The sequence below is a fragment of the Strix aluco genome, chromosome 1 (genome assembly GCF_031877795.1).
Source record: "Strix aluco isolate bStrAlu1 chromosome 1, bStrAlu1.hap1, whole genome shotgun sequence".
Classification (NCBI taxonomy): Eukaryota; Metazoa; Chordata; class Aves; order Strigiformes; family Strigidae; genus Strix; species Strix aluco.
The window spans coordinates 76,655,014-76,675,806 of record NC_133931.1 but is presented as its reverse complement, the minus strand read 5'-3'; the positions used below and the strand labels follow the sequence as shown (position 1 = coordinate 76,675,806).

General features: G+C 44.4%; 1 protein-coding gene across 1 annotated transcript; it reads right to left on the bottom strand.

The window, feature by feature from the left end:
- Positions 1 to 14,596: 14,596 nt before the first annotated feature.
- FIGNL1 (fidgetin like 1) lies at positions 14,597 to 20,124 on the bottom strand. The gene is made up of 2 exons (XM_074825415.1): positions 20,076 to 20,124; positions 14,597 to 17,333 (listed from the first exon to the last, which is right to left on the bottom strand). The coding sequence occupies exon 2, from the start codon at positions 17,323 to 17,325 to the stop codon at positions 15,250 to 15,252; it is 2,076 nt and encodes a 691-aa protein (XP_074681516.1). The 5' UTR covers positions 17,326 to 17,333; positions 20,076 to 20,124; the 3' UTR covers positions 14,597 to 15,249.
- Positions 20,125 to 20,793: the final 669 nt, after the last annotated feature.

Below are 20,793 nucleotides of genomic sequence, written 5' to 3'. Positions count from 1 at the left end.
AGAAACTGTTGTAGGTGCCACGATATGAATTGTTATACAGACACAAACATATGACTACCAGAGTGAGTATTTTCAGGCTCAAGTCCCCAAACAGGCTTCCCAACCCGTATATAAGCATTTAAACACCAAAACAATATTAAGATGTGCTTGGCAACCCACAGTTTCTAGTCAGTCTTTGAAATCAAGAAATACACTGAAACACACAAGATTATTTTAGTAGATATCAAAATGAGAACTTGGAGTCCGACCTGGAGCACACAGATCTGATAATGTAACAATTTCCTTTTTTTTTTTTTTTTTGGGCGGGGCAGGGGAGAAACTCAACATCTCATCTGGGGAAAAGGGGTTAGAAATGCTCTGGGTTTGCCAATACACTGAGGATATTGCACTGGTTTTGTCAGCTTATGAGATAGTAAAAAATAAAGGAGAAGCTTTCACTGAAAGCTTCAAGTTTCAGCAGCAGCAGTGACAATATGAAAGCTGAAAATGTTGCAATTGGAAAACCAAAATGTTTGCTTGATTTCTGAAAAAACTGTTCTTGCCTGTCTTGTCAGTCAGAGCTCCAGGGCATCCCTCCCTGCTATGGGCCAGCCAGGTTGTGTCCACCATCATGAAACACGGTCAACTTCTTGTCTGGAAGGAAAATGGTGCATGAGAACAAATTCTGGTCCAAATTCATTGTGAAAGACAAAAATCCCTCAGACCTGGTCTGTGGGAGGCAACAGAAGTCTTAATGTTAACAGGAACTCCATTATCCCAGTTTCTTAATTTTAAATTTTTAATGCATCTTTTTTTTGGCTACACAGACTTTGAATTTTCAGGGTTACTGAACATGCAATTCTTGTTAAAGTCACTGGCAGCTGCAGGCATGCAGCATTTCTGAAATTCTGTCATAATTGCCAGAAGATGGGTATTCAGAAAACTGGAGGGCCAAAAATTTGCAGGTTCAGTGAAAATGGGCTAGACGGGAGTAAGAAATCCAAAGACAGTCTTCAGACGGCAGGAGATCATCACATTTAAACAAAAAAAGGATGCAGTGAGAGTGGCTGGAACCCCCTCTTGCTAAAGGAACAGATCCCTGTTAACTGCAGCGAGACTTTTGCTGCATTTAGAATTACAATATTCTATTTATATATTTATTTTTTCATACAAGGTAAGGTCTCATGCTTTAAAGCCCATCCTGGGACACGGAACAATTCCCAGTTTTATCTGTCCCGACCACACATATGAAACCTGTGAGTGATAGAGGGCAGCTGCTGCTGTTGCTGCCGCTGGTGGAGGCTGCAAATCACACAAACCAACGCCTTCCTGTCCCTTGGGAGAGAAGTGAAGGTTCTGGTTTATAAGCAGTTAGAGAAAAAAAAAAAAGATCTACACCTTGCAGCAGACAGTGAGCCTGGGGCTGGCGGGGTGAGGAAGTTAATCAGCACCGAGCAGGCTGTTCGGGATGAGGCCAAACAGATGGCTCGTCTCTGAAACGGCAAAACGGGAAGCAGATGTGGCCACCGCTTCTCCCCATGCATAACTGGGAACCAGCCGGTTGGTGAGGAAATTTGCATAACAAGGATAATTTGGTATCAAAACTGTCCCTAGAAGTGATCTGAATGGATCTGGGCACAGTTGACAGTTTTCACTTCTTGTTTCCCACTCAGTGTTCAACCAGATTAAATTTTAATTTTGAACCTACTGTTTGCCTGAAGTTGCTCTCAGCTATCTTCCAGGGAAACCTATGATGCAGGCAGGGAGGACTTGGCGGGTCTCCACTGAAGCTTTCGGGGCCAAACCCCTGATCTCTGTTCAGTCAGTTGAAATTTTAGTGACTAATTTCAGAGGGCTCTGATTTCCAATTTAAAGTCCATAAACTTCACATCATCCTATGAACAACCAGCAAAACCGAGCCTGAGCTAATATCGTTTATTTGCATGCACCGAAATTCATAGAGCCTGGATACAGGGACACCACAAGCCTGGGCTAATGCCCTTTGCAAGCTCCTTTCTACCAAGAGCAGAGCAAAGAGCCCCAGATGAGCGCCGCATCCCTCCCCGCTGCCCGGGGGGAGCAGGGGTGGGGGGCCTCCGACTGCAAAGCCTCACCAGCGTGTCAGAGCCTTTGCACCCACCAGCGCGGCACAAAAAACTTTACAAAAAAACTTGGGAAAACAGCATGAATACTGAGGGCAGTTTAACACATAGATATGATGTACTACAAGTAAAGAAGGGGTTTCTTTTTTGTATTCCTCTCTATTTTGTTTCAAAGGACATAGTAACATCTATTTGACTACAGCTTTTACTTTATAGTGTTCCTGTTCCATTGACAAGGACTAAATATACTGCAGCCTTAATACATCATATAAATTAAAGCAGATATCCAAAGAGCTCTTAACATTAAGGGATGTTCAAATCTGGATTCAAACACTCCAGTTTTGTTTCACTGATACTTGTAGTGTACAAAAAAGTACCTTTATCATCTTAGGGAGATTCCCATGTGTAGCCATGTCAGAGAGTATAGGCTCATTCTCCATTGTGTTGGAGAAAAAGAAGAGGGAGTAAATACTTCCTGAAAACATATATTTGCAGGCACTAACGGAAGCATTGTTATATGAATTTTACTTTTTTTTTAGCACAGTACATACACGATTTACCTCCCCACCTCAGAAGTCCTACTCTGAAACATTCACAAACTCTTATTTTTGCATTGCATCCAGTCACTTAGTTCTAGACTAATAATATATATAGTATTTTATTTGCATAGTCTAGCAAATGCACATGGGAAATGCACTTAACACACACGTATGTAGGGGGTTTTTTGGACTCATCAAATATTGGTACAAATTAGAATGATTACTTCTGCTTTGGAAACATCTGTCTCACTATCCCTTTGTACATGTAAGCTGGCTGAGACACAAACCAGTTTTATAAGGTCTAACACTGATATTATGATAGTACCTGACAGGAAAATTTCTACTGCAGTAACCACAGTAAACCTGAGTAAGTGCAAATAATCAGGCTGCTGAGGAACACACAGTACAAACAGGCCCTGCAGTTCATGCACGTACAGCATGCTGCTTCTCCCCAGGTCACAACTACATTGCATTTAACTGACATTTAAATAAAGATTGGATCCTGATCAGCAGAAAGAGTAGAAATACACAAGAAGAAAAGCCAGAGTGGTCTTAGGAAGACAATGAAATGCACGGTGTTAATAGACTAAGACGACTAAAATTAAGCATTTTCAACAAAATTCCAAAGCCCAAACCAGGAGAAAGAGACTATAGGCATCTGCCTGAGTTTCGTTAAATAGTTCTTGATAGCTGAATCATAATTTGGTCATTGAAGGTAGGGGCAAATGTACCAGAAGTGATAGCAAGACCAGAAGGGAAATGAAGGGTGGTAGAAGATTGGGTGGAAAAATTAACACATGGAGTTCAGCAGTGAAAAAATGTCTCTCTACCATAAGGGTTATTACCACAGAATTAAGAAAAGCAAAAAACAGTGCATCTCAGGGAAAAAAAATAGTCTAGCATTCTTAATAGTTGCATGCTTTTTACACTGTGGAAGAGTTGGTGTCTTATCTTGATTATCCTTAAATCTAAAATCAATTTATGAACTAAAACTATTTTTTGGTTGGAGTTTAGCAACTCATCCACCCACCCCACCCCCACCCCGCCAAATCCAGGCAGTCAATGCAGGTGTTCTCGCTATACATTCATACTTCCTTTTTTCTTCAGTACCTGACAAAGCAGAGAATCGCATAGTGTAAATCCTTTTTAACAATTCCTTTCATGTTGTCATTAATGTTAAAAATAATTCTCTTAATATCCCAGTCTCCAGAGGCACACAGTTCTGGAGAACATCCATTTTTATTTCAAATACAGAAGGTGTGCAGCTCTGTGTACTTGTGGGGAGTGAACAGGGTTAAGATTATAATAAGTGGAAATTACTCTGAACCAAAAAGGAATATCATTTCATCTTATTATCTTTAAATTTATTCTATAGTTTCCAAAATCTAAGATATAATTTCTGTAAAGCTGGTAAACAGCAGCACTACTGTAAAACTATTACATCCTTCCCCCTTCCCTGAAAGGGAAATTGTAGCACAAAAAAAGACTAAATTCCTTTAAAAAAGAATCATGCAATGAGTTTTTGACAAAATTGGGATTAGCCAGGTCTTCTAACACTTGCTTATTCTCCAGCCACAGACTATGCCTCCTCTTCAGTGGGTAGTAAACTCAGGAATCCCTATTTGCAGACCCTTGCACTACTAAGAGCTGTAAAAAGGCCACAGGTTTAAGAATTCAGGCTTTAGATTACATCTAAGAGTGTCTGTGTACATACATGTGTACTATATGTGTATACACTATATGTGTGTCTAATTCAAAATAGTCAATAATTTATATATTTCTAACCAACAGTTGCCAGTTTTCCTTCCACATCTTTGTTACTGAAAACATCTCATGCTACCTAAATTTACAGAATATTTTGACCAAACATACAAAGATACATAAACCTTTCCATGATCAGTTGTTAAAGATAGGCAGATTTTGCCTTGCAAAATGTCTTTAAATGTTGCACAGATAAAAAAGGAAAACAATATTGGGAGGGGGCCCTCTGTCTGTTTTCCTATGGACACATAATGAGCTGTTCAAATAACAGTTTTATGGTAACCAACCGATTTAACAAATTGGGATGCTTTTCTAAGCCTTAAAAACACAATGCAAAATCACTCTATTTAACCTCCCAACTATCTCAGGAAAAATAAATTTAAAAAAAACCCAACAGGGCAATAACCACGTGAAAATGTTATGCTCCAAAGAAAAAGAAAGCTATGATGGCGTTAGTTAGCAACAGAAAACAGAAGGCTCACTGGAAACTTTGCACAAATACCAACGTGCAAAATAGAAACTTCAGATAAGCTGTGGAAAGAGGGTGGGATTTCCAGAAAATAGGGAAGGACTTGTCACACCCTCCTTGTCAAATTTTGCAGGATCACCACAGCTTCTCTGGAGAAACAGTATGTGCAGAGGGGAAAAACTAAGAGCTTTCCTTTTGGTTCTGCTTCTCCTGTATAAACTGCTTGCCTAATTTCCTTTGCAATTGGAGAAATATTCAACTCAGAAACCCATCCTTTCCACATCTTACTGTGCTCTGTATTTTTGCTACTAAGCCTCTGGCCACTTCCATAATTTTATATTATGAATATTGTATTTATATCAATACCTTACTCTTTCTCAAACCCTAGCTTGCACTAATATTAGGTGAGGTAAAGTCACCGGGGCAGTGAGAAGAGGGAGGATGGTGCCATTCAGCAGCTCTCAGCAGAGCCTCTCCAAAAGGTGTGCAGGGACGAGGGCCAAGTCCCTTGGCCGTTCACACCATGCCAACACGGGAAGTTACATAGCCCGTTTTTCTCAGTGTTTTCTGAGGTCACCCTTGGAGTTTCTTCTCCAGAAAAGCAGAATAAATGCTTTGTGGGCTAGCAGGGCCTTGCTTTCTAAGCTCGTGCATCACGACTGCCGCCTGACAACACGTCAGTCAGAGCCCTTCCCCGGCGGGCGCACGCCCGGCATCTTCAACCTGGGACATGCCCTGCTGAAGCCCATCAGCTCCTCGAGCGTCCAAGCTGCAGCAAGGGCACAGGGCTCTGCCGGAGGAAAGCGGGGAGCGCCCCAGCCCTGGCCCTTAGACACCAGACAACCGCCTTGGGGCGTTCATCTGCCTCCAGTCTTAGTCGGGCACCTCGAGACACCCCATTTACTCACGAGGGATGTATTCAGCCCCACAGCACACCTTGGCAAGTTTGTTAGCGTGGCGTTAGACAGGAAATACCTACAAGAAGCAAACACACAGAGGTTTGGTGGCAGTGGAGAGGGGAAAGTAAATTTACACAAGATAAAAAAAAATATTTGGGGGGCAGTAAAATATGAAAATAATTTCTCCAGAAAATTGCACTTTGCTCATTCTCGGCTTCTTTAGCCTGCCTCTGCATCAGGAAGACACTGGGAGGAATGAAGGTAGATGTAAAAACCACTGGCTTTTGCAGTTAGCTTTCTAAAAAGTTTTATTGCAGTGATAAGGAAAAAAAAAAAAGAGTAGTACAAACATTGTGTTCAATCAGCATACAGAAAGTGGGTCTGGAAACAGTTCCTGCAAAGATGCATATTTCAGAGAAGGGATTTCTGGGTTTTTTTAAGGTATCCTCATATTAGTTTTATCTATGTATCAGGAAAAAATAAAATAGGCATTTTGGATTGAGTTATGAAAGTCTCAAAAAAAATACATAGCAAATTCCCAGACCCCACAGAGTACCTTAGCCTGCTTTAGACACAAAATTTAAGTACAGGGTCCAAGAGTGCACCTGCCTCTACTCAGTAGGGAGGACAGCTATGTCACATGGCATCATCCCAGACACCAACAGGAGACTCCTCCAGCAGAGGAGTAGCAGCATGTTCAGACCCATAGGACAGAACAAGAGAGAGATGTTATCATCATTTCCTCTTTCTTCCCTCTGACAATTGGTCTTTAAAGTGAATGTTCCCTTCAAAAAAGGGAATTGCAGCCATATGCGGCTTTCCCTGACCATCCATGCTGCCGTTCTGTGCCATTGCCTTTCCAGGGACTTGCAAAGCAGTGCTACCATGTTGAAGACCGAATCTGTAGTCCAGTAATTTGTTGGTTCAACAAAAGGCATGGCTGAAACAAGCTGCCTGACTCAAAGAGCGTACGCTTCCTGTTGTTGGCAGAAAGTGAGACTTTGCGCTGTTCCCCCTTGCTTCCTTTAAAAACAGTGCTAGGAATTGATGTAAATTGGCTGCCAAGCATCTGACTCACAAAGCAGGGAAGTGAGAAAATGGAGGACTCAGGAAGACGAGCAATATTAGCCATCTATATCTAAATATATATGATTTTTTTAATATACTTGATCAATGATCATGGATGGCATCAGCGATTTTCACTTGAAATGTGCTCAAGGGGCTGAAGTCTTCAGCAGCTCCAGAGAATTCTTTCTCCAGAGAAATCAGTCGACTGGTTTCTTCAATTATAAGAACTGTCTACAATACCAACCACCGTGGGTCACGCCTTACGCTGCCCAGACAACTCAGTCAAACATCAGCACACAGAAAGTTAACTAATTACCCGGCACGTAGGAGTTATGTCTTCTGGGACTTCTGTCAGGTGGGTCAGGAGAAGGTCCCTGCTCCGCTGGGGTAAGAGCGGTGCCAGATGTCCGACCCTATTACGACAGCACTAATGATTTTTACTTGCGAGGCGACATGAAGAGAACAACAAATGCCATCTGCTATCAACCAAAACTCAAATGAATTGAGACTGTTGAATTAATTGGACTCAGCTCCTGTTACCTACCTGTTATTTATCTACATTTCAATGCATTTTCAGGATTTTCAGCCTGGGAGACTGCTCATATCTGCTCATTTATTCTGCTATTAAAATTCCAAAAATCAAGGGTCAGTTTCAGCACAAATGGACTGTATTGGGATTTTCACCTCTTTTCCCAATCCCAGGGTAATATTACAGCCTGAGACACAAGGTAAAATTAATCTTTTAAAATGCTGTCTTTGTTAAATAGGGAGTTCAGGCTGATTTTCACAGCTCCCTCCAAAAAAAAAAAAATCTTAAAAATCGAAGTCCACTCAACGAATCAACAATAGTCCTTAATAGAATGCCAGTAACAAGTCATTAATACTGGATGATTTGAAGTGCCAAAACAAGGAAATATAACTGACTACCCTTGGGCTTTCCTTAAGAAACTGGTGGACTTCTTTGGGAAAAGATCTCCATCTGGTGGCAGACTATAAAAAAGATCGTCAACACTACAGAGGTGTTACTTTCCCTTGAAAAGACTGCTGTTACTAGAAATAGGGTGGATTTGTTGTGGATAATTTTTTTCTCCATAAATTTCTAAACCTTATATAGGATAGACTGCGCAAGGCATCTTTTAGTCCTGCTACGTCTGTCCTAAATGCATGTCTAGCAAAAGCATTTGAGCTCATCTGGCTCACGTATCCCATCGCACCATTTTTCCTGCTGACAGCGCTGTGGGAACAGCCTGTGGATGATGAGAAGCAGCAGTACCGTTGCCACCTGCATCTGCAGATACGTCCAGGATATTAGGACTCACCTACAGACAATGGCTATATCCCCCTATAGAAATATAAATAAGGCAGTATGCCTTTTCCACTGCTGTAAGGACAATAAGACTCTTAAAAGAGAAAAAACTTTTTATGGGGGATTATGTTATAAAAGGTAACCTTCCCTGGTGTGAATTACTCCTACTGTGGGGTCACTAGAGGAGGGGGTTGTACTATTATAACTATTTGGGGAGTTGTACTACCATTTTTAAAAGCACATGAGAAATAGTTTTCATGAATGAAATCACGATGGAGCAGTCCCCAGCATGCTCAAGCTTGTCCCTTCTGAAACATTTACAGACAGAGCATTAGTATATATATTTAGCAGATGAGAGCAAAAGTTTCCGAAAATTTGATTGTGAGTTCTCTTGCATTTCTTTGATGTAAAATGTCTGGTTTTGGAAAGACTTCTGATATCACAATGTTTTAATTATCACATTTAATTTTTTTCAGTCAACTATAAGACTCACTGTCATATGACAGTAAGTCACCACATTAACCAGAGTGGAACCTTTTAAATTTATCACTGAAATCACTGAAAAAAATCACAAGGGATGTTCAGAAAATAACAGACTAATAACGGAACCTGGGAACAAATTACCTATTACCTCCTCCCTTGTCACTACAATTGTATTTTCTACCTCTTTCTTCTCTCCAGTTGTAGCTATACCAGGCCAGAGGTTCTGTGGCCTTCTTGAAAGTGGAGTTTTTCTTTTTTCTAATTTTATACCATCGCTGCTAAATGTATGCTTTTATATAACATTAAGCCATGAACAGATATTGAAACATTTATCATCATTGTCAGAATAATTTCAAGTACACATGTTTATTTGCATCTTTACATGCAATCGGTTCCTCCACAACACTTTTCAATTTTGTCTGTTGATTCTCCCTTTCTCTAGGGGAAACTGGTACCAGAATAGCTTGCAGAAACCAGCTTCCAGAGTTCATGCCCCCTCTGGAAAAAAATTCTCCATAATTTAAGAAAAATCAGGAGTCTCTATAATTCTACTTACTTGGCTATATTCTCCACTATAACAGATCTATATCCATTCTGTAGTGCAAATAATTGGTATGCAAGAAATACAATATATCAAGAGCATTCAAGCTCCCTATGGCAATATCTCACATCTCTTCTCTTTTCTTTTCATATTTGGAAAAAAAAATCCATAGCCGAAATAATAATGAAGGGCAAAGTCATTGTTCTTCAGAATATTGAATTAAGTATATAAGCACAATCTATTTCATGACAAATCTTGTAAGAAATTTCATTGGTTACATCAGATCTGCAAGGATAAGCAGTCACTAGTTGTTACTGGTACAAAATAAAATTATTTCTTTGAAAAAGGAGAAAACAGACTCGTAGGTCTTAACCACCACTGAGTAATTTTTCTAACTGGTGATGCCTATTAATCAAAATGATTCTGTATAACAGGTTTAGGTGGAAGGACCCGCCCAACTGACAGAGACATCCTCTCCTCTGGCTGTAGGTAAAAAGTTATCAAAAGACAGTTTTACTAATACCAGTTTTACTAATATTTGTTTACTAATAAATAAAGTTTAAAAATCATAGAAGCTACTCTAAATTTAAAAGCAGAAGCCTAGGCAATTTCACGTCTCATTACATTTTAACCCACAGTATGGAACTCAAAACCTGTAAGAATTGGGAAGTTTCACAAGCCACTGCCTGGAATTTTGTGATCTACTTCTAAAAAAAAAAAAAAAAAAAAGGCCAGTATTTTTTTTTTTCCTGACTGTAAATACACAATCATTCTAGATGGTTTTCCAAAGCGATGCATTAGCAGACCCATCATTTAGTTTCATGTGCTCAGGTGTTTCCACTTACAAAGCCCAGGGAGAATTTCAGATTACAGTATTCCAGTTCCAAAAGCAGACAAACTAAGCTGAAACTGGAATTTTCTATCGGCACAATTTAAGGAAAGCCTCAGCTCCTGGAAGCTTTTCTCACATGGAAAGGTGAAAAGCCTCAGAACAGCCCAGCTGTATTTCTAGCTTGGATGTTTGATTATGCCGCATACACCAGTAGCCAAAAGAAAGAGTGGTATGTTCAGAAGTACGACAGAACACAAGATGCCACCCTACCCATGAAGTCTACAACCCTACCCAACTCAAATAGGGGGGGCACTCTTAGGCTCAGGCTGCTGTTAGGGAATCTGAGAGACCATCTAAGCCACACACATCCAAGTCAGGATCAACTACGTGGTTGTGATGCTACAACCAAATCCACAACAGCAGCAGCCTTGCTCGAGTGTGCATAGCTCAAGGTTCCCCTTTCCTGGTCCCCTCCTCCCTGGCCAGCTAACGTCTCCAGTCATGCCCAGGTGGACAAATGGCTGTTGTTCCCCTTTTCCCCAGTAACCTACAGTGAGGAAGCCCTGCATCCTCTCTCTGCCAGCCAAAAAGCAGATTGAGTATCTTTTCAGCACCCCTGCAGCTGACATTCACTTCCTCCACCCTCAGCTTCCAAAAGAGCAAAATACGGCCTTTTGCTTTCTGCTGCATCTTCCTCCGCCACAAGAAAGCAACCTAGTATTCCTCTGGAACAGGTAACGTGCCGTGACAATACAGGAATATGAATGCAGGACGCATCTTACCTTCTGTGAGTCTTTTACAACTCTCGCATGATTATTTTCTGAAGATAGAAATTATGAAATTATTGTAACACCAGTGCACAGTTAATTGGAAAACCATATTCAAAGTGCAGTTATAGGCAAACAGCAAGGCTGTATCAAAGGCGGCTTCACATGGGTCTTTCCTGCAGCAGCGTCAATGTTTTCATTAGTGACTTAAGTGATGGAAGAGGGAGGCTCCGCTGCGTAACTTTGCTCTTGAAACCAAGCTGGGAAAGATAGGAAAACACAGCAACTTCAGAACAACTTTGCTGAAAATGATCTACAAACTAAAAATTAAAAACCAGCATCATGCCCCAGTGAAAAGTGCCCCTATCTTCCACCCTGCCAGGGGCAGGGGGTGCAGGGGTGGCCTCCCTGGGAAGAGGCCAGGGGCTGCCCCGCACTGGACATGGCTGGTTCCAACGGACGCACAGCGGAGCAGATACCCGCGCTGCTGCCCACCAGACAGCCCGTGCTGGAGCAGATGGATACTCCTGGAGCAACTGTGGTCCGTGGAGCGTCCGCACCAGAGCAGGGATAAAAACATGAGGAGGAAGGAGCTGCAGCGAGAAACTGCCACGTACTGGCCGCAACCTCCCTCCCCGCTGCGCCCCGTGGCGGCAGGGGGGCAGAGCTGGGAGCGGAGTCGAGTCTGGGACAGCAGGGAGGAAAAGTGCTGTTTCAATGTCTGGTTTTTTTGTTTCTCACTCCCTGAATCTATTTTAACTGGCAATAAGTTAATTTGCCCCAAGCCGAGTCAGTTTTGCCCACAACAGTAACTGGTGGGTGATCTCCCTGCCCCTTATCTCGACCCACAAGCTCTCTCATCCTTTTCCCCCATCTCACTGAGGAGGTGGAGTGAGTGAGGGGCTGGGTGGGCGCCTGGCAGTTTGTCAAGGGTAACCTGCCAGATGAGCCACCTTTCAAAACTCTCCCAAAGCCCAACCCTTCATTTAAATTTCAAAGGAACGTGCACTGATGAGTTTGAAGACAAGTGCAAGCACTGTTACTACATTTACAGCTCAAAGCACCTTCTAAGTCTTAGCAAATGTAAGTGTGCACCGAGACCAAGCCCTCACTGTCATCAAAATTATAAATTTAATAGGAAAAGTGGGGTTTTTGTTTGGTTGGTTGGGGTTTTTTCCAATGACATGTTGGCTTGGGAGTAGTTCCATCATTTCTCTTACAAAAACAGAAACTGCCTTATTTCAATAGGACAATCTAACGATGCTCTTAGAGGCCAGTCGGGTTTTCATCCACTTGCCATCAGCAGATGATGATCATTGCTGCTTCATCAGCTTTTTACCTGCTTGCGTTGGCAGAGTTTTCTATAAATGAAAATTCACCTGGGGATTTCATACTGCTCTGAGACAATTTAGCTAACCCAAATACAAGATGCACTGAGAAAACAAAGAGTCTGAATTGCCTTGATTATTAATAAGACGTCACTTTTCCAGGACTGCAATTATTTATCTTTATTTAAGAGAAACTAAGAGACTGTGCACCAAGTGCTGCTGAACCGCAAGACCAGAGAGGAGTCCTGCATTTCTTCTTACCAAGTTCAGCCAGCCAAAAAGAATAAATAATGAAGTACGTAGGTTTCTGCATACACTAAACAGATCCATTAAAGTGGATTTATCTGCACCATTTCCCTTAAATTACAATCATGCCCTACTTCTGTGCAATTTTCTGTATTTTGTGAAATTACGTTACTGGCGATCTAATCTCTTCTTTGGTGGCACTGTTACAGCGGGTTATGAAATACCTGTTGGGCTGATATTGGAAGTCCTGCTGACTTGTGAGTCCTGCAGCAAAACCTGAACACTGCTAGATGGCGGAAGAGACAGTCATATTACCTGCATCATCACTAGAAAAGAATAACCTTCACTTAATGTTCCCTTTCACTATTTCTATATGTTTTCTAAAACAAAAGCACGTTCATGTTAAGTCAAGAGAGTGCTAAGTAATTAATAACGTAAGAAGCAGGAGGAAGAATACTCCTGTCTGCTGCTGTGGTTCTGCTTTTTATCTCCCTCTCAAGTTCCACTTTGCAGGAGACAAACAGAGCAGCACAGCATTTCCCTCCCAGTCCTTGTCATCGTAGGAGGTGTTTTATTCTCTCTCACCATGTGCCTTCTCACCAGTCCTTTCAGCAGAGCCATTTCCATTAAAATATGAATATTCAGATACACAGGCGAGTGCAGTATGCTCACACAGCATACCAGAATAAATCTTGGCATAAATAAGGCAATTATTTAATCATACGTAAGGGTTTTATTACCCTTGAGCAACCCTTAGGTTTTACTAAACAATTAAAATTCTCTGGGGTTTTCATTCACTTGCCTGAGAAAAGATTTTTCAAGAGCATGTGTTCATTAGGGTTGGAGAATGTTTGGAGAGAACAAAAACCTTACCTAGTACATGTTTATAGCTCTCCAACACTAAACTTGTGGGAGCAGATTTAATCTCATAAACTTTATCCAAGTGGCACAAAAGTCAATCAGTTTGGACCACATCACACATTTATTTTTACAAAATAATCTAATTATTTTGCTTTCACTATTTCAAAACTTAATTTGCATACCTGAATTTTTATATCTCTGCAAAACAATTTCTAATACATACAGAACTTTACTAAAAACATAAGCTAAGAATAGAACTGACTTTTTTGTGTTTAAATCAGGATGTCTAAGAAATGCCAAATCTTCCAAACTGTTCTCATTTCAAGGTTCACTGTAGTCTCAGAGCCCCCATAGTTCCCAAATGGCTTTAAAAAACTGCTAAATGGCATTTATCCATTTTTAGAAAAAGCTAAGTAAGACTAACTTTCAAGCACTGCATTTTCCCCAATAGGAGAAAAAGTGCTTTTGAGAAACTGAAAATAAAGCACGGACACCACAGCAGCCAGCTCAGCCACACTAACCAGAGAATCCAAAGGAAAGCTTTTAATTTTTTTTTTCCATTCAGGGGCAGCTCTGTCTGGCCAGCGGGTGAGGACAGGTTATGTGAACAAAAAGCTGTGCATTTCATTCAGACCTTAGGTAAGAGCACCAAACACAAGCTAGCTCGGAACTTTACCATTGTTGCATGAAGATTTTTTAAGGAGCAGTGGAACCCAGGTGACGCTGGGACGTGGCATTTCTCCTTCCCGGCCACCAGAGCCCGATGCGGAGCACTCTCAGCCTAAGGCTTCTCCCATCTTGGTTTGAGGGATGCAGCTGCCGCTGGTTTTGCTTGTGGCTCCAGCCAGGAGTGAGGCCGAGCCCCTAATCCAAACCAGTGGATACACCCAGACCCGGACAAGGCCGCAGAGCGAGCAGTGCCTCTACCAGCACGTACATACACAGTCAGGGTGCTCCCATAAATCCAACAATAGAGCCCCACCACGCCCCCCATCTCCAGCCGGGCGGGGCTGAAGCTCACCAGCGAGACCCGCTGTCACCCACACTCTCCAGCTGCGCCAGGACACCGCACGCACGGAGCCTTCAGGTACCGCTGTGGGATTTATGCTCAGCTAATACCTGTGCCCAGACCCTGAGCCCCCGAGCCCTGCCGCTGGCTTCTACCTGTGCTCTTTCCCGCCACTGGCACCCTCCTACTCGCCAGCTCGAAGTCTGCTGGGGAGGTGCATTAGTGAGGTTCACATGCACGCCAGCATCCCCACAGCACCTGCATATAAAGGCACCGGCCAGCCTGCCCGCAGACCCCGACAGCCCCTGTGAGCCATGGCCTCTTCCCCCGTGGCAGGTGCTCAGACCTCTGGAGAACACACATCCACACGCGCAGATGCAGCGCAGAAAGCAAGGTTTGCAGAAAATCATCAGAAAAAAGATTTAATAAGAAACTGGGACAGACTGCAGCGATGAGGCACAGGGCTCAGTCAGACAAGAGCACTGCTTACATGAGACCATCCCTTTATCCCCCTTCGATTTTTCCATGCATGTTCTTCCCATGTCCACCCTGACCCTTTAGGCCCTCTGCTCCCGTCTCCCAAACAATGCGCCCCTGACTACTTTTTCCCATCAGTCCCAGTTTTGCTACATCCCTGCCCAAAATTGGTATTTCTGGTAACATTACCTGGGTCCCCCCCACCTTGCACAGTGTTACTGATACAGCACAGTGAGCCTTGCAAAATTCCCCCCAACAGTCCCTTCAATTTTATGCACGGTTTGACCACCTTCCCCTTAAACACCAGTGAAATTCATCCATCTTTCACAGCAGCTATCTGATTTTTGTCAGCTTCTCACTCCGTTACTTGTGTTGGGCAGTTTCTCGTATGGTGACCTGCAGTTTCTCACGGACTTTTCAGTTGGCGAAACCTCAGGCCAGGGCCCAAACATCTGCCTGCATAACGTTAAGAAGACTTTTTTCGAAGACAGAAACAAAAAGAAGTGCAGACACTCTAAATTATCGTGGGTTTACTACGTGACAGTGCTAAAGAGACGTTTCTGCAAAACAGTTAGGATGCAATTATCTGCCGCAGCCAAACGTCTGGTTCCAGGTTTCATACAGCTCCAGGTCCTTCGAGGAGACGCTGGGCCGCACGGTCCTGAAGGCGCTCTCGAAGTCCAGGAAAGCAATAGGCCGGACTTGCTCTGGCATGATGGTTGCAATGTCCGTGGACTGAAGACTGCGGATAGGGCCCAGCGAAGCTTCTCGGCAGAGCTGGGTCATGTCTGCCCCAGAAAATCCATTCGATTTCTTAACTATGAGGTCGATTTCCTCTTCGTTTAGAGAGCAGTGCTCCTTTGACATGAGGCGGGTAACAATCTGCTTCCTAGCTGAGGCTTCTGGGAGAGGAATGTACAGTCTCTTCACTAGTCTCCTTCGCGCAGCTTCATCGATCTCTTGGGGTCGATTTGTTGCTCCAACCACCAGAATACGATCTTCAGAGGAGGTTGTTGCCCCATCTAACTGGACCAGAAATTCAGTTTTGATTCTTCTCGATGACTCGTGCTCCCCATCTCCACGCTGAGACAACAGGGAATCAATTTCATCAATGAAGATCACTGCTGGCTGTTGACACCGTGCCACAGCGAACAGTGCACGGACCATCTTTTCCCCCTCACCGACCCATTTGGAAGTCAGAGAAGAGGCGCTGATGCTAAAAAAAGTGGCTCCAGACTGGCAGGCGATGCACTTGCCTATAAGAGTCTTGCCAGTCCCAGGGGGGCCAAAGAGAAGAATTCCTTTAGGAGGACCACGCAACCCAGTGAAGATGTCTGGCCTCAGCATAGGCCAGACGACTATTTCTTTTATAGTAGCTTTAGCAAACTCAACTCCGGCAATGTCATCCCAGTTGACAGGAGGCCCGTGGTCCATGATCTCATGCATGATGAGTTCAACCATTTTTGGTTCTATGTTCTTCAGTCGTTCATCTACAGGCAGCGATGGATCTGTTGGTCCTCTTGCATGAGGTTTACTCTGTGCTCCCCCGTTTTCATTTCCGTCTTGTTTTGAAACTGGAGGAACAAACTTGCCAAACGGACCCCGAGATCTGCCTGCACCCAGTGATTTTTTCACACCTCCATGTGACGACACTGGTGCACGCTGGGGCAGGTTTTGAGATTTCTTTTGCTGATCCACCCACAGCTGTTCTTTTGCAGTTCTAAAACCGGGAACGCTGCTCTCTTCATTTCTGCTTCTATACCCTGAAGAACTACTGGTTTCTGCACTAGTGGAAGCTTGGCATGCAGCAAGGCTAGGAATCACCATGCTGCCTTCATCAGCCAGACCATAAAACGCTTTTCTTTTTCCAGAACTTGTGGACCATGCAGGTACAGCGGACTGATTGGAAGAAGACAAATGTTGTCCATCACGACAGTTACCTGACGCTTTCAGAGAACTACTACTTGTTGCTTCTTTACTTCCAAATAGCGGAGTTGCCTGGAAACCTGTATGACCCTGTTCGTTTAAGGAGGCCGAAGAGGCAGGAAGCGTATACGGAGTTTTGGTCACAGGAGGCACGCTGCTTTGAAGAGACTTTGAGGATGACGGATGCTCAAGGAGATCTGGTCCCCGACTTGCACATTTTGCTGAGCCAGCACAGAGCTCAGTCTCTCCAGCACTGCTGAGGATACTGAGTTTAGGAAGACCTGGAGCGGTGGAGGAACTGACCCCTTTATCAGCTACTACACAGGCAGCTGCTGGTGCCATCTGAGAGCTCTGGAAATTTTTGCCAGCCTGCATCCTCTCCTGCACACACTTTAAATCAAGTACATTATCTGTTGTCAAGGCAGATTGCCACTTGTCACTGTCATTTTGCTGACACTTTGCCAAAGTCAAAATGTTTTCAGCGTAGTTATTCAAGCCAGTCTCTATGTTGTCAGAGTCAATAATTGCAGAGTATTTCTCTGCGTATTTTTTAAACAGGTTGGCAGCACAGACCTGAGAGATCTCGGAGTTTGCCCATGCATACTGAATATGCAGGATTTTGGCACGGTATTCGTCTGCCTTCTGTCCGGGTGTGCAGGTGCCAGAGGTAATAGCAAAGTAACTTTTCTGCCAGTCGCTCAGGTGCACGGTGCTGTGGGTGGGGGTTTCCATCACTGACACTGAAACATACATAAAATACCTGCTGTTATAAAATGCATTTCACAGCTATATCCTTTGGTTGCTTTCCCCCTTTCCTAAATACATATGCATGAGAACATACATTATTTTAATTGAGAGAAATAGCACAGTAGGTCTTGTAAGCTACTTAGCCAGGCTGGACACTTTACCATTCTCAAAAAACAACCAGCTTTGTGGTGTAAAGCCATTTAGACAGAGGTTCGCTTTTCTTCCTTGTTCAAAGAAAGAAAAGAAAAAAAAAAAAAAAAAAAAAAAAAAAAGAGCGTTTGCTTCTAACCAGAGGTCTCCTGGGGAGGGAAGTAGACTGCAAAGAATGGTAACAGATGGCCAAACAAAAATTGGCTTTGTTAAATGAAATCACCAGTGTCTTCACTCTGTTTGATAGAATACGAGGCACAGTGCAGAGGAGGACAGATTACACATCACTGTCAGAATGATGACATTTATTACAATGATGGTAATAAAAATGAAACAATTAAACTAATAAATAAAACTATATGCAAAGTCTCTGAGGGAAGGTAAAAGTGGAGTGAATAAGCCTGAATGTAGTAAACTTTCAGATTAAGAAAATATTTACAGATTCATAGCAAATGTTCACAACTATTTATTCCATTCAGAACGTACTAAAATGTCCCCATTTTACATTTGAGAAATGAGAAAAAAACATTGCTTTAAACACACAGGAGCTTGTTTCTCAGTTTTAGAAAGCAGAATTTAAATTCCTTTAGCGATTTTTACTTAAAGAAATAGCAAAGATGACATTTGGCTAGGAAGGAGCATTTTGCTAGACTTGAAAAGATATGCTCGTGTTTATGATGTGTGTTCAAAGACGTCTTTCTCTGCAATGTATCATGTGCAGAGATATTTCTGGTAATGTCAAGAATTCATGATTTCAGAAGACACAGGCACAAGCAGAATGACAAGAAATCTACCGCTGCCTCAACAGGGTTTGCAGGAAGCTCTGAACACACAGTATTTTCGATCTTATTTGTCCGTAAGGGACATAGGTCTAATATATGACAGGACCTAAATACATCAAATTCTAGGTTTTTTTAGCTTCAGTATCTACCAGGATATTCTGGCCAGATAATACTTAAAACAAACCCTGTTAAAGTGGAGGTCCATATACTCTGCACCTCTTCCAACAGAGTATGTGTCAACTTGCAATCTTCTTCTGAATGGGCTACAGACGATGTACAAGTGCCGATCAAGGTACAGGTGTAATGTACATGCAAGACCAGGGAGACAGAGCTGATGGAATCTGGGGTGTGGGGGGGTTTCCTCTATTTACTTTCAAAAAGTCTTGCATCAGCATTAGGCAACAGAGCACAGTTATGGGTTACACACACAATGAATAGCAAGATAAATTATTTAGCTTTGGATTTTTTCAGACTTCAGCCCAACTTTGTAGTTTAGAAAAGTCAAAATATCTTTTACCTGTAAATTTAGTGCCTTTACATGAGAAGCCAGCTAACACTTCCTCTGAAAAATAACTGTGAACTTGCACCTACCAAATAAGGTGCAAATTCCCACCATAATCCATCTGCAGCTGAGCGACAGGTGAACAGGAGACAGAAGGCCACGGCCTTTTATTTCTTTTCTCTAAACAATACACTAAATAACTGTTACTGTGAACATAACTTTTTTCTAACTGTTGAATCAAAAACACCTTATGAAACATAGAAGCTAAGTTCAGAGAACATTTAGTAGCAGGCATTTGCTTCCATGAAGTATTTCCACAGATTTACATCGAGAACAGAAAAGCTCAAGTTTGCCACCACTTCCTAAAGATTTAGTAATCATCTTCACAGCATTCAGGGAAGGCCGTAACAAGTGAACAACGACAGCTAGTTTAAAATTTCAGGTTGATTTTTCTTAAGTATCTTCTAATATCATATTCTCTCCCTAATCTAATTCCTATTAGTTGTCCTCGTAGTCTTACTATTTTTCCCCAAGAGATAGCCAAATGCGTACATGGACAGTCAGTCGTTCAACATCCAAAACTATTCCCAGATTTTGCGGACACCATACTTCCAAACAAGTGTCTAATGTTGCGGGTTTATCAAAGCGCTGACAGTAATTAATTGCTGACATGCAAGTTCCAGCCTCAGCAAACAAAGCGGCAAGTAACTACCTGACAAGCCACGTGCTGGATCATTACACTCCTACATGAGCATACACACCCATTCCAACCAAGGGGGAAGCCTGCTCGCCCGTAGGCAGGAAAAGCAGAAGGGGAGCACGCCAGCTGCCCAGGCAAGGCTGAGCCCTCCGCCGCACCGGGGCAGGCATAGGCCGATACCGTCCAGCCGGCAAAAAGCCAGGGCCCCTCAGCCCCGGAGCCCCCACCGGCACAGCTTCAGCAGGTCACCCCCCTCAGCACGCCGGGGGAGGGGAGATTCCCCAGCGGCCTTCGTCCCTCCTCACCGGGGCGAAGGGACACACACCCCCACCCCCACACACCTCGAAACCGGCCGGGCTGGGCGGGCCCGCCCGTGCGGGCTCAGCCGCGGGAGCGCGGCGAGGGGCCTCGCGCCTGAGGGGAGGGGGCGCAACGGCCGCCAACCGCCTCCCCCGGCCGCGGCCCGGCGCCTGCGGCGGAGGGAGAGCGGGGAGGGCGGGCGGGGGCAGAGGGGGTCCCGCAGCGCTGCTGCCGCGCAGCCCCCACCCCCCCCCACTTGCTTCTCCCGCCCGCCACCGCGGGCGCGCACGCACAAACCCACCAGCCACGGCCGCCGCCGCCGCGGATCCCGCGCCCCCTCAGCCCCGAGCCCCGCCCCGCTCCCGCCCACCAATCGGATAACGGGGCTCTGGGAGGCGCAGCCAATCAGAGATCGGAAGAGAGGGCCGAGAGGGAGGGGGGAGGGTTCGCTGCGCCGACGTCATCCCCTCGGGCCTACCGGGGCTCTGGGGGGGCGAGGGGGCCAGGCCCGCACGCGGGCCCTCCTGCTCCCTATTGGCTGCGCCTCAGGCGTACGACCTCCAATAGACGCGGGATCCGTGCCCTGGGAGGTGGGCCGGCCCCGCCCCGTCCGCGACGCGCGGGGCGGTGCGCGCGTGTCGCGCCACGCCCCGCAGGCGCCGGCCCCGCCCCCGATGGCTGCCGCGAGCCCTGGGCTGGTGCTGGCCGTTGGCTACCGCTGCTGGCCCAGAAGGGCGCTCGCACCCGGGCCCGCCTGCGCACGGCCGGAGAAACTGTTGTGCTAAAGGCCGGGTTCTTCTGCTGAAAGTTACAGCAGTCAAGAAGGAAGAGGCGAGAGAATTTAAGGGTTTATGGCGTTTATCGCCTATCCAGGCTACTTTCAATTGCAGCAGAAAATGGACACATGAGGTGAAGTGTTCCTGTGGGGCACGCACGTTCGGTGACCGCAGAAGCAGAAGTGCTGTGGCTCCTTCTGCGTCATACTCGATGGCTGCCCAAGATGGCAGGCGGCCACCCTC

Coding starts and splice junctions, on each gene's coding strand:
- FIGNL1 (XM_074825415.1), bottom strand. CDS start 17,325: ATGGAAACCCCCACCCACAGCACCGTGCACCTGAGCGACTGGCAGAAA.